The sequence below is a fragment of the Gossypium raimondii genome, chromosome 7 (assembly GCF_025698545.1).
Source record: "Gossypium raimondii isolate GPD5lz chromosome 7, ASM2569854v1, whole genome shotgun sequence".
NCBI classification, from domain to species: Eukaryota; Viridiplantae; Streptophyta; class Magnoliopsida; order Malvales; family Malvaceae; genus Gossypium; species Gossypium raimondii.
Genome location: NC_068571.1, coordinates 50,967,216 through 50,980,150, shown reverse-complemented (window position 1 = coordinate 50,980,150; position 12,935 = coordinate 50,967,216). Strand labels below are relative to the sequence as shown.

Sequence of the window (12,935 nt, the reverse complement as noted above, 5' to 3'; positions counted from 1 at the left end):
TAATATTATATTATAATTTAATTTTGTGTGATTTTATACATAAAACTTTAATTTTATACAATTTTCACAAGTTACTAGTAACATTATTGAATTGGTACCATTTTACGCTAATATGTTACATACACAAATAATTATATTAATCCAATGTGAAAATAAATATATGTATTCATTTTTTAAATGTGTATAATTAAATTAAAATCAAAATTTTACCTATACAATTGCACCAAATTAAAGTTCAAATATCAAAATACACATTAAATCAAAATTTAAATATAATTTTAATATTTATCTCTTTTTATTATTTTCATATTTGGAGATCCCAAATAAACACTTGTTTAACAATTACTGAAAAAAAATACACTAACACCAATGTTGGATATAAAATATACTTACTTTTTTATGATTTGAAGAATGCAGTTATGTGAACCCCATGTGATGGTTTAATGGTCAAGTATATTTATTGCCCCAAGTGTAATCGCACTTGTTATTCGAGCTTTACCCTATTCTTGTAATTCATCCAAAAAATGCACTTTGTCAATAAAGAAATACTCTTTTTGAAGCAAGTATTTGAAGTTGCAATTATGTGTCAATAAAATTGCTCACTTTCATCCTCATTGTGATAGAGTATAATTTGATATATTTGAAGGATTAACAATTTATTAAAATAAGATATTTGGGTTATGCTAATATTGTGACATTATTTAAGTTCATCTATAATGACTATTTCATTTTGAGAAACATATTTTTGGGATTGGATTTAGTTTTCAAATTTGGACTAGTGATCAAACCGATCAAATTACCGATTCACGGTCTGACTGGTTCGGTCTGTTTAAAACCAATTTAACCCTATCTCTGTGATAAAAGGGGAGGGGTCCACTTACACAGTGTAAAAACTAAAGTAGTTTTACACAATTCCGTAACTATTTGTATTATTAATATTTTAATCACCCAACCATTATATTTTATGATTTATTCATGTAGATCATGCACATTAAATTTGATATAAATTTAAAACTTCTAACTATTTGTTTTATATAAACACATTTCAACCATTGAATATAAATTAATATATAGAGTATTTTAGATCGATATGATGAAAATATCGATTGATTCAAAATTGTACATTCATGATAAGCACAATTATATTGATAAATCCAACAGTTGTATCATTAAAATTATTAATCATATTACGAAAGTGTATAAGAACTACTTATTAAACTACTGTGTAAGTGGATCTATTTTATTTTTGATAAGTATTTTATATTTGAGATTAATTTAACCTCACTATTTGATATTTGTAAATACTTTAAATATACATATATCAAATGTTGTTAAAAAATAGTGATAAATCTAAAACATTATACCGAAATAGACCGGTACTAATACATACTAATATTAATAAAAAAAGGTACATTTACCTGTATCACACTGACTACCTTGGTGTCCATGCTATTTCCATGCTAACATCTGTCCATGGAGGAAAATGCCCTAAGCAATTGATGGAAATGAATAATAGATAATTCTAGATTTTGTCCCTCACATTTTTTGTTTATACAATTAGGCCCCTATTTGAAGCGTTTAAATATTCAATTAGGTCCATGCATCTAATTAATTAATTAATTAATTTTGTTACTAAATTTAGACTAAAATAAGTTCTATTTAGATGTTATGATCTTCCGTTATGATGGTGGGTGTCTTTGCACAATAAAAATGGTAAAACTTCAATTTTATTTTCTTCTATTATACTTTAATTTCTAACATTAGAAATGTGAGCATTTTAAACTTTATGATTTTGATCAAGATTATCGGAATTGGTAAAGTGGTCAAACCAAACAAATCATCGATTATAGGTTTGATCAAATAAATTATTAAAAAATTATAAAAATAAATAGAAAATTATTTTCTTAAAAAAAGAGAAAATTTAGTTCAATCGGTTCGATAAATTTTTTAGCTTGGTTCAATCGGTTTATGGGTCAATCAATTCAATTCATCTTCATACCGGTATCCTAGTCATTTCCTAGTCTAACTAGTTTGACATGCCAATCTAGCTTGGTTCTGAAAACACTAGTTTTGATCGATGAAAGAATTTTACTGATATTGCCAGGGTGAGCAAGACAAAATTAATTATTCGTGTCTCGACTTTGGAAGAGTAAATTTTGAGCATTGTTAGTATTGCAAAACATTATAAATAAAAAGAAGAAGAAAGAAAGAACGAAAAAGAAAAAGAAAAAGAAAATTTATACGAATCTTCAAAATCATTTGAATTTTGATGTAAAAGTTTTTTAGATAGAGTTAATAATTTTGATAATATATCCAAATGCATTCCTTCTTTATTAAAAGGAATTGCTATATGTCCAACAAATAAAGTAAATATAAGCCTAGGAAATAACATAGTATTATTTGATTCATGAGAATAAGGAGAAATAATGTAAAAAAAAAGGGTATTTTAAAAAAAAATTATATGATGCCACAATTTATTATTAGTTAAAAAAATTTTTGACGTAAATTGAATAACAGAAAAATAGTTGATGTATGGACGAAAAAAAAAGGTATCAAGTCGTGAAAAGGATAATAATATAAATACTAATTTGGATGTGATTGATGGGCATGCCTTTGAAGGCAATTTAAGGTTACTTACGGCAGAGCAGCAATAGCATGCCAGGGACGCAAACTCCTTGGCTCTTAAAAAGAAAAAGAATCGTCGACAGCAGGATTCGAACCTGCGCAGGCAATGCCCAACAGATTTCGAGTCTGTCTCCTTAACCACTCGGACATATCGACGTTTGATTCATGTTTTCTATAAATTTAATATTAAACAATCTAGTTTCTTTTCAACACATATGATACAATTGATAAAAGTAGAAGTTTTTTTACTAATGAATTAGCGATAAATTAATTTTATTTGGTAATATTTAAGTACTCAGACAAAATTTATTGCATAAGTCCTATAGTCATGGTCCTATCCAATAATAAAATGTCACCTAACAATAATATTTTACATGCTCACTCTTAATTTCCATTCCAATTCATCTTCCTCCTCCTTTCAACACTTTTAAGCTTATTCGTTTTTTCCTTTTTCAATTTGCTTATAGAGAAGCAGATTATTTGGTGAAACTGGGTTCCGTGGACCCCTGACATAGTTTCGACTGCAAATACCACCAGAAGGAATCCAACAAATAATTGTCGTACAGACCATAATGAATACACAATTTGATCACCTATATGCACACTAAACGGTTTTTGAAAGAAGAGAAAAATGTTCATCACCTCTTTTCTCTTTTAATATATATATATATATATATATATAAGGGTTGTTTTTCCCTTTTGCCATTGAAAGCTGTAAGTAAATAGCTGGCTCTTGTTGGGTGGTGGTGGCACAAGTGCTAGTGTTCTTGTAAGCAGAAATGGCAAAGGAACTGGTGGCGACATCGTTGTCACTGCTGCTGTAGGCACATTTAGCAGCGAAGGAGGTCGTAATGGAAGGAATGAAGCTGCTGCTGCTGCAAGCAAAATGTTTGGTTCCAACGGCAATAGTAACGATTCAAGTGAAGACAATAAAGGCAGAGTTGATGAAGGTGACTGCTCTTTTAAAGGCAGAAGACTTTGGCACTCTTGAAAGTAAGGTCGGACATGGATGTTCCCTTTAGTGAAGCTAGTGTTAAGGGTCCATCTTGGGAAGAGCTCAAGGTGATTATCATTTTAGCACAGTAGACAAAATAAATAGGCAGCTGCTTGAGCACGGCTTAAAGGGAAAAAAAAATCTAATTTGATTAAGCCCATATTAATCTATTATTGAATATGTAAAATTAACTATCATAACATTTGACTCTAGAGTAATTTATAAATCTAATTTAATATATATTATTTAAGTGGCGTAATGTTAAAAGATAATGATTTGTTTCTCCTCTAACTTTATAAAAAAATTAGGCTTAATGATAAATTTGGCCACTAACGTTTGCATGTTTTGTCAAAATGACCCTAATTATATTTTCGAGCCTTTTTAGCCATTAATCTTTAATTTTTTTCAAACTATTTTTCTAATAGATTTAATGAATAAATTCAAGGTTTCAATTTTTCTTTTTCTTGTTTCAAAAGGTTTCAATATTTTATATGTTTGTTTACTGAGAGGTTTTTCTCTTGAATTAAATTTTTTAGATAATTACGTTTATTTTCTTTAAATTAAGAGTTATTTTATTAATTTCATGTATTATTTATTTATTTTATTATTTTCTACATGTAATTATCTTATAGGGTTATTTAAGTAATAAATTACATCTCATTAAAAATATTCCACATATGAAATTCCACATCATTCCGTTAATTTTTTAGCGGTACTTTCATTAAATATGTTGGAAAAGTAGTTTGAAGAAAAACCAAAAGTTGATGGTAAAAAATGTTCAAAAATATAATTAAGGCCATTTTGACAAAATATGCAAATGTTAGTGGCCAAATTTATCATTAAACCAAAATTTATTTAACCTTTCATTTAATTTTTGTCTCTTTTAACCTTTGAACTTACATTGTCTGATAAATCACTCCTAAATGGATATAAAATTAACGTTTGTTAATTTTGTTGACGTAATATCCATGTGGTAGTCTACATGTATGTCATGTTAGCAATTAACTAATTTTTCTAAAGTAAAAATTATTTATTTTTAAAAAATATTTTTATATTTTTTGAATTTTTAAACTTTTAGAAAATTAATTAATTGTCGGCATGACATTCGGTGGCAATCCATGTGTATATCATGTTAATAAAGTTAACGATTAACTTTTACATTCATTTTGGATGTAAATTTAAGAGTTAAAAGAGACGGAAAATTAAATGAAAAACTAAAATAATTTTTTCTAAAATTAAAAAGCCAAATAAATTATTATGCCATCAATATTTATGTGTTTCATTAATTTGGCTTTTATTTTTTATTTTTTAAGTTTAAGCTGGCTTCTAACATTTTAATAAAATTCAAATCTTATTATAAAATTACTGATTAAAAGATTAAATTTATTTTATAGTTTCTTAAAATTAGTTTTTAATTTGAAAGTTAAAATTAAACATTAAATAATTCAAAAAATAAAATTTATATTATATCGTTTTTCTAATTAAGCTTAATCTAAATAGCTTATTATCTCAAACTAAACTGAAAATGGAAATAAATTTTAATCAAGATGTGAAGTGAAACCTGAAACCTTAAAATGCAGCTGAAAATCAAGCCAACTTTTTACAAACTCTAATAGTCTTTAATTACACACCTACTACTCTATTATTATTATTACTAGATCAAATAAATTTGTTGAAAAAATAATTTACAAGGCAAACACACAGTACAATAGAACATATTCCCAACTTGTTCAAGCTTTGCAGCATAAGAAACGACCAAGTCCTTTAGAAGGTTGAGTTTCTGATATCTCAATCTCCATCTTCTTCCTCTCCTCTTTACCCTTTACGTTTACTTCTTCATTGATTTTAGGTATTACGAGAACAAGCACACCATCACGCATTGAAGCCTTCATCTCATCAGCTTTCGCATTTGGGGGCACACGGAATTGCCTGTAAAAGTTGCCACCACCACCCCATCTTTCTCTACAATGCCACCGCCACTTCCCTCCTTTCTCCTCTTCGTCGGCATCTTCTTTTCTTTCCGCACTGATACAAACAATACTTCCTTGATGGATTTGTAGCTTCACGTCCTCTTTTTTGAACCCGGGAAGATCGATCTCGAACACATGGGAGTCGGGAGTTTCTTTCCAGTTCATCGGAGGCGCCCACAATAAACCTTGGAAAGGATCAAAGATGTTGCTTTGGTTTAAGACTTGCAGCAGAGACATTTTCGATGTTGTGTTGTATGATGTTAGACTTTAGATGTTATATATACTGTAGGTTTTTGATAGGAAAGAGTGTTCTTGAAATTTCTGGAGTTAGAATGTTGGAGAGATTTTTCTTTGTCAACGATTCACTTTATTATTATTTAAAAAAATAAGGTGAAATAAATTAGGTTTATTTTAAATTTGGAAAAATTAGTTCCCTGTTTTAATTTATCAAAGTTAATCTAGTTGTTTTTAATAATTTTGCTTAAAAGTTAATTTTCGAGATTAAATTTTAATAAACTAAACTAAAAGAGCTAATTTTTAACTTTTCTAAAGTAAAGAAATGTAAATGAGAATTATACCAACGAATTAATAGGAAAAGATTGTATGAATAATGACGTCACGTTGTCTATATCTATTTTTCAATAGTTTAATGTCAATCAAATCTAATTGACAATCTTAAAATTCAGAATGAAATTGTTGATATAATATTAAACTATTGGAGAGAGATAATATATTTGTTTCATGCAATCTTTTCTCCGAATTAATATGTGGAGGAAGTTTCGGATAAACTGGACCCTTTTATCTAATAATCGATAGTTATTGAAATATTTTCTTTTCAATTTTATTGAGATCCTGTTTAAACAACACCAAATGGAAAATAAAATTGGTTTAACTCTGTAATTTTTAAAATTTTGAAATTTATTTTTATTTTAAATTTCAAAATTTAATTATTTTATTTGTCTAATTTAAAAATTAAAGTTTAATTATATCACTGTTAATAGAATTCATTTAAATTTGAATACGTGTTCTAAGATTCAAAGATATGAATAAAAAGTAAAGGTTAAATTGTGTTATTAGTTTATATATTTTATGAAAGTTGTAAATTTAGTCTTTATATTTTTTAAATTTTAAAATTTTAATCATCACTAAATTATAATTATTAAATTCATTAAATTAAATTCTGCTATTTTCGAAATCTGATGCAGCAAACATATTATCATATGTGCTGTCGAAACCTCTTTTTTGAGATCGACTTATATTTTAAAAACGAAAATGGGAGTCGTCACCAATCCATTTTATGAGGTGTGATCGGATTACCTCGTAATTTGATCGCTTTAATAAAAGGTTTGATTTATTAAAACAATAATTTTTTTGGTCTACAAAATTCAAGAAATGGGTTCGGGAGTCAGTTACGCACGAAGAATGATTAGCACCCTTGTTACGCCCAAAATTGGTACCTAATTGATTACTTGATGTCTTAATGTCGAAAATTAAAAATTTGGATAGAATTTAAAATGCAATCTGTAATACCCCCTACCCGTATTCGTCGCTAGAATAGGGTACAAGGCATTACCAGATTTTACCGAATAATTTTTTTGTTATTACGAGTTAAATACTATTCATTTATCGAAACATGTCATGACGTCTCTTGGATGGGCCTCCGAGGCCCAAAACATACATCGGGACCAAACCGAGATTAAATCGAAACCATAAGAAATTTTTTTCGCAAAATCCCAAAGTCTTTTTTTTTTATGAACTCAATATAACCCCTTTATAAATATATAATCTTCCCTCCAATTTTAAACCGAGACCAATCCAACACAACCAATCCATTTCAACATATTTTCAAGATAAATTTAACATATTCATAAGAGAACCTCATCACATACCAAAACCAAAATTTGTTAGCCATACCAATGGCTAACCATACATTCATTTCACATTAACATTTACTTTACTAGCTTATACATGAGGTTGATAGTGTGATACGTCTTCGACCAAATCCAACCTCCGAGCTCTTAACACTACAACACAGGGGAAAAGAAAACAGGGTAAGCACTTTGTGCTTAGTAAGCTCATGTAACAAGAATTATACTTACCTAATATTTTCAATGCAATGCAATAAACATTCATACATCCATTCAATGCATTATTCCCTTAACATGCACAAACTCAACATTCAAGTTAGTTCAATAATTTTCATGTATCAATAATATATATACCATGATTGATGAGCTCATCAATACCATGATTTCCATTTCCTTGTTATTTTTCCATATTTATCCCGTTAAACTACTTGGAATTTCGATGGATTTTCAGGGGTACACCTAAGTGTACAAATCCGGGTCCGTCAATTCATATTCATGTGTGCACATTTCCATTTTAGAGAGCACACTCCCGCGAACCTCATCCTTATAGCGGGATTACCAATCCAGGCTAAATCCCCTGTAATATAAACTCAGAGAGTATTGTCGGGATTACCAGTCCAGGCTAAATCCCCTGCAATGACAATTACTCTAATGAGCTTGGATCTGAATTACCAGTCCAGGCTAAATTCAGACCCTAATTCGGATTACCCGTCCGGGCTAAATCCATTTTCCACATATTCTTCGGGAGGACTATATCATAATAGGATCACTCGTCCGGGCTAGATCCTTTTTACCGTCAATTCCTTTTCAGAGATCCATCGAATTTTCCTTCCATTCAACCCGGATTTCTTCCCCTTTTTATCAAATATATCAATGTTTCATCAATTTTCATATAATGAACATTCAAATCATATTCACATCAATAACAAACATTTCAAGCATTTAAGAATATAATTCAAGTTACACGAACTTATCTCGATACTTGTTCCTATGCAAAAATATACTAATCCCGAACTTTTTCTTTTCCTCGATCTAGCTTCGTATTTGAATTTTTTGGATTTAAATAAAGAAATTTAATCATAAAATTTAATACATTTCATGTTCACATGTAACATTCTCTATAATCCAATTATTATTTATAGTTCATTCAAAGCTGTCTCATTGAGTCATAGTCACTAAATTATTTATATCTTGAGCTACGGAACTCCAAATTAAGATCTGCTAATTTTCCTTGAAATTAGACTCACATACCTTCTTACCATAAAATTTTCAGAATTTTTGTTTAGTCAATAAGTACAGTTTATTCTTTAAAATCATCCCTATTTTACTGTCTGACAGTTTTGACCCTTCTTCACTAAAAATTAATTATCTCTTCTTACAGGATTTGGATGATGTTCTCGTTTATTTCTTTTGAAAATAGACTAATTAATAATTTTAAACATATAAATTTGAGCCCCTAATTATTTTTATCCAATTTTTTATGATTTTCCAAAGTCAGAACAGGGGAACCCGAAATCATTCTGATCTTGTCTCACAAAACCTATTATATCTCATGATTTACAATTCCATTGCTTACATCGTTTCTTCTATAAGAAACTAGACTCAATAAGCTTTAATTTCATATTTTATTCATCCTCTAATTAAATTTCCACAGTTTATGGTGATTTTTCAAAGTTAACCTACTGCTGCTGTCCAAAACTGTTTTAGTGCATGATGTTAATTACCATTTTTCCCCTAAGCTTTCAATAAATGATAATTTCGTCCCTGCTCAATTAACCTCTCAATTGAGATGATTTTTTCTCAATTAGCACTTTATTACATCACTTTAAACTACTTTATAACCTTTGGAAATCAGAATTTTAGCACTAGACTTTGATTCCAAACTTTTTCATAATTAGGTCTCACAAATCAATTTCTATTGAAATTACCTAATAAAATCATATCATAAACAAATTAAAGATTCAATTTCATGCTATTTCATCATAAAATTCCAGCACATATTCATAGAAACTTCTAATTTCATTCATAAAATCAAAAACTAATGAATTTAGTAATAGGACCTAGTTGTAAAAGTCTTAGAAACACAAAAATTACAAGAAAAAGGCAAGGATTAACTCACTTGGTGCAAAAATTATGAAATAACAGCTTTAATAAACCCTTAGGACATTTTTGGCTGATGATAATGAAGAAAATATGAGGAGAATTCTATATATTACAAGTTGGTCCCATTTTTATTTTAGTAAATTTTGTTATTTTCTCATTTTGCCCTTATTTCACCAATTCTCCTGATTTTTCACAGCTTATGCAGCCCAAAATATCTCTTATGTCCCTCCTCATTTAGCAATTGAGCTATTTAATCCTTCTAGTAACTTTTACACCCTTTTCAATTTAGTCCTTTTCACTTAATTAACTACCCAAACATAGAAATTTTCTAACGAAATTCTAATACCATATTACTAATACTTCATAAATGTTTATAAAAATATTTATGACTCATTTTTACGATATCGAGGTCTCGATACCTTGTTTTTACCCAATTTCTTCAATAATTTCTTTTTCTAACTAACCACTAAATCGGTAAAATTTTTCTATCTATATTTTCATACGATTTTCCTATCATATCAATATTCATGAAAAATATTAAAATAAATTTCTCTTTAAATCGGATTTGTGGTTACGAAACCACTGTTCCGATAACCTTGAATTTAGGCCATTACACGATCACTTCGTGTTAAGATATTTTAATAAAAAAGGCTTTATTCCAAATTAATCGAGAATAAGGATCTTGCCCTGTGAGTTAGGACATGACACCTTTAGCTTTCGAAAATCAGAATAATCGCCGTTTAAATCGTTACTTAAATCTCGTTTTTATATTTTTGAAATGGATATTCGATTATTTCGGTTTTAGAAAGAAGCCATACTCCGTAAGTTAGGAACACGACTTTTCTAATTCTAAAAGTAATAATATTGCCACGATTTAAAAATTTTACCTTTTTCATTTATCGTGCAAAAATAAACAAACATAATGCTTAAAATGATATGCATTTTACTTATTCGGCATAATATACACGTGGATAATTGCTTAACTTAATGTATGATATGGTGATAGTGAAATAATATAAGATGAACATGTGGGTAGAACATTTATATTAGAATAGCAAATAACAAATAAATGGATAAATACTATAGTAATAATAATGTAAATATGGCAATAATAAGAATATTAATTCATGGCATTAATAACAAAACAAATAAAGTAACTTTGAAATAAAAAATAAAAAAAATGAAAGGAAGTATAAGTAATATCAAGTTTAATTATTTAAAAAATAATAGAATAATAAATAAATAAATAGGCAAAACAAATAATATTAAATTTAAGTATTTAAAAGTAAAAGAATAAATAAAATAAAATAAGTAATATTACATTTAAGTATACGAGAAATATACTAAAACAATAAAAATAATGATGACAATATACACAAATAAAAGGAATATAAACAATAATTTTTAGATATATGATAAAGAATAAGGAAATAATAAATAAGTAGATAAATATAAAAGAAAATAGTTTAATAAAGATTAAAAATAAAGGGTTAAATCAAAATTTAAATGAAATTAAGCACATAAATAAAATAAATAAATAGACTAATAAGTACTAAAATGTAACACGCTAAAAGGGATAGGGACCGATCGGAAAAATATCCCAAATTTCCCTATGTGCATCGTTTAAAAGGACTAAAATTAAAAAAAAAATACTTTTGTCTGTTAAAAAAAACTCTTTTAGCCCTTTTTTTTCTCTCAGCCTTCCCCACTCCGGCCTTGGTGTCGGCGAACTTTCGCCGCGATGGCCACCGATCGACCTTTCGACTCCCACAATAAAAATCACCTTTGAAGTTTTTTTAATTTTTGTATTTCGATTTCTTTTTTTTTAATTTCCTAAAAATCCTCCTTACAATCTGGTTTTTTAGGCTCTTTTATAGTCGAATTACAACATTGTTTTTTTTTTTCTATTTTTCTATTGTTCTTGTTGTTGTTTCTGTCCTTTTACATTCCCTTTTTTGCAAGTACTGACACGGTCAACGGAGGGGAGGGAAGAGACGCCCTTTGCCGTTTTGGTGCAAGGCGACAGACGCGCGTTAGGCCTCGGGACAAGGAGCGCGCGGCGTGATCGAGGAGAAGCGGCAATGGGGCTAGGGTTTCTTTTGTTTTACTGAAAAATGTCTAGGTTATTGGGCCATTAGGGTTTTTTTGGGCTGTTTTGGGTCTGATTTTTTTTTCTGTAAATGGACTGTTTTTAATTTAGATTTTAAATTTTTTTATTTTATTTGGTTTGGTTTGGGTCCGGGCAAAAATGGCCTATTACATGTTCAATGTCATGTTCACTTGTTATTTTCATATATTACTCACATAAAATCTAGTTAATGCATTTACGTCAAGATTGGAGTTTCAAAATTCAAAAAATATAAGGACATAGAATCATCTAATTGGAGAATATGGACTAAATCTACAATTCTATGAATAGTACATAACTAGTAATTGAATTTAATAAAACAGATTTAACTGCTATTATTTGTGTCAAGAGAAAAAATTCAAAATTCAAAAAGACAGCACTAAAATTGATCAAATCAAAGCATAAAGACTAAAAACAGAATTTAACCAAAAGTAAACTCCAATTGATAGAAAAAATTTAAATTTAACAAATGTCAACTAACTATATTATCAATTGGTGTTTTGTTTTATTTTTCAAATCAAATAAGCAGACACACTAAATTGAAGAATTAATTTTGAAAGTAGAGTAGAAATATCTGAAAATTTTATTAGAGTTTGGAATATGATATTTAGTGATAAATGTAATGATTAAATTTTAAGTAAATAAATTTAGAGTACAATAATATACTATCAACTCAGACATAACAGAAAGAATAATTAGAACTGGATAAAATATGAAAAGAAATGAATTTTGTGAAAATCACGTGTGAGATAGCTAATTAGTTGAATTGAGGTTAATTAATTAATTAATTTAATTTAATTTATACGATTTAAATTGTGGATACAAATGATAGTAACTTCAAAGTAAAAATAGATGCGAACATTAATAGATAAAAGTTTTATAAATTTATTATCCTTTAAACACTAAAAGGAAAAATATTAACATAATATAAATGCATAAATATGATGAAATTGAATTTAATATAATTATTTGTATGTGCAATATACTAACATAAAATGATGTTGTTAGTGATTTTGAAAACTGAATTAAATCAAAATTTTCATGTATAAAATCGCACAAAATCTAAGTTCATATATAATTTTAATATATATTTTAAAATAATATGAACACAACATGAATACACGAATGTGTCAAAATATACCTAAACCAAATTATTATGTAAAATTTTATACAATTTCATAATATATTCTTGGAACATTATTCAGACAAATCATATAAAATATATTACTTGAGATAACTTATAAATT

At 28.0% G+C, this 12,935-nt stretch overlaps 1 protein-coding gene and 1 non-coding gene across 2 annotated transcripts; both read right to left on the bottom strand.

The window, feature by feature from the left end:
* Positions 1–2,699: 2,699 nt before the first annotated feature.
* TRNAS-CGA (transfer RNA serine (anticodon CGA)) lies at positions 2,700–2,781 on the bottom strand. Its single transcript has one exon. It is a non-coding gene; the product is annotated as a tRNA-Ser (tRNA).
* Positions 2,782–5,283: 2,502 nt separating this feature from the next.
* LOC105763079 (16.9 kDa class I heat shock protein 2) lies at positions 5,284–5,826 on the bottom strand. The gene has a single exon (XM_012581191.2). It carries the CDS (start codon positions 5,824–5,826, stop codon positions 5,350–5,352), a length of 477 nt encoding a protein of 158 aa, XP_012436645.1. The 3' UTR covers positions 5,284–5,349.
* Between the last annotated feature and the right edge of the window lie 7,109 nt (positions 5,827–12,935).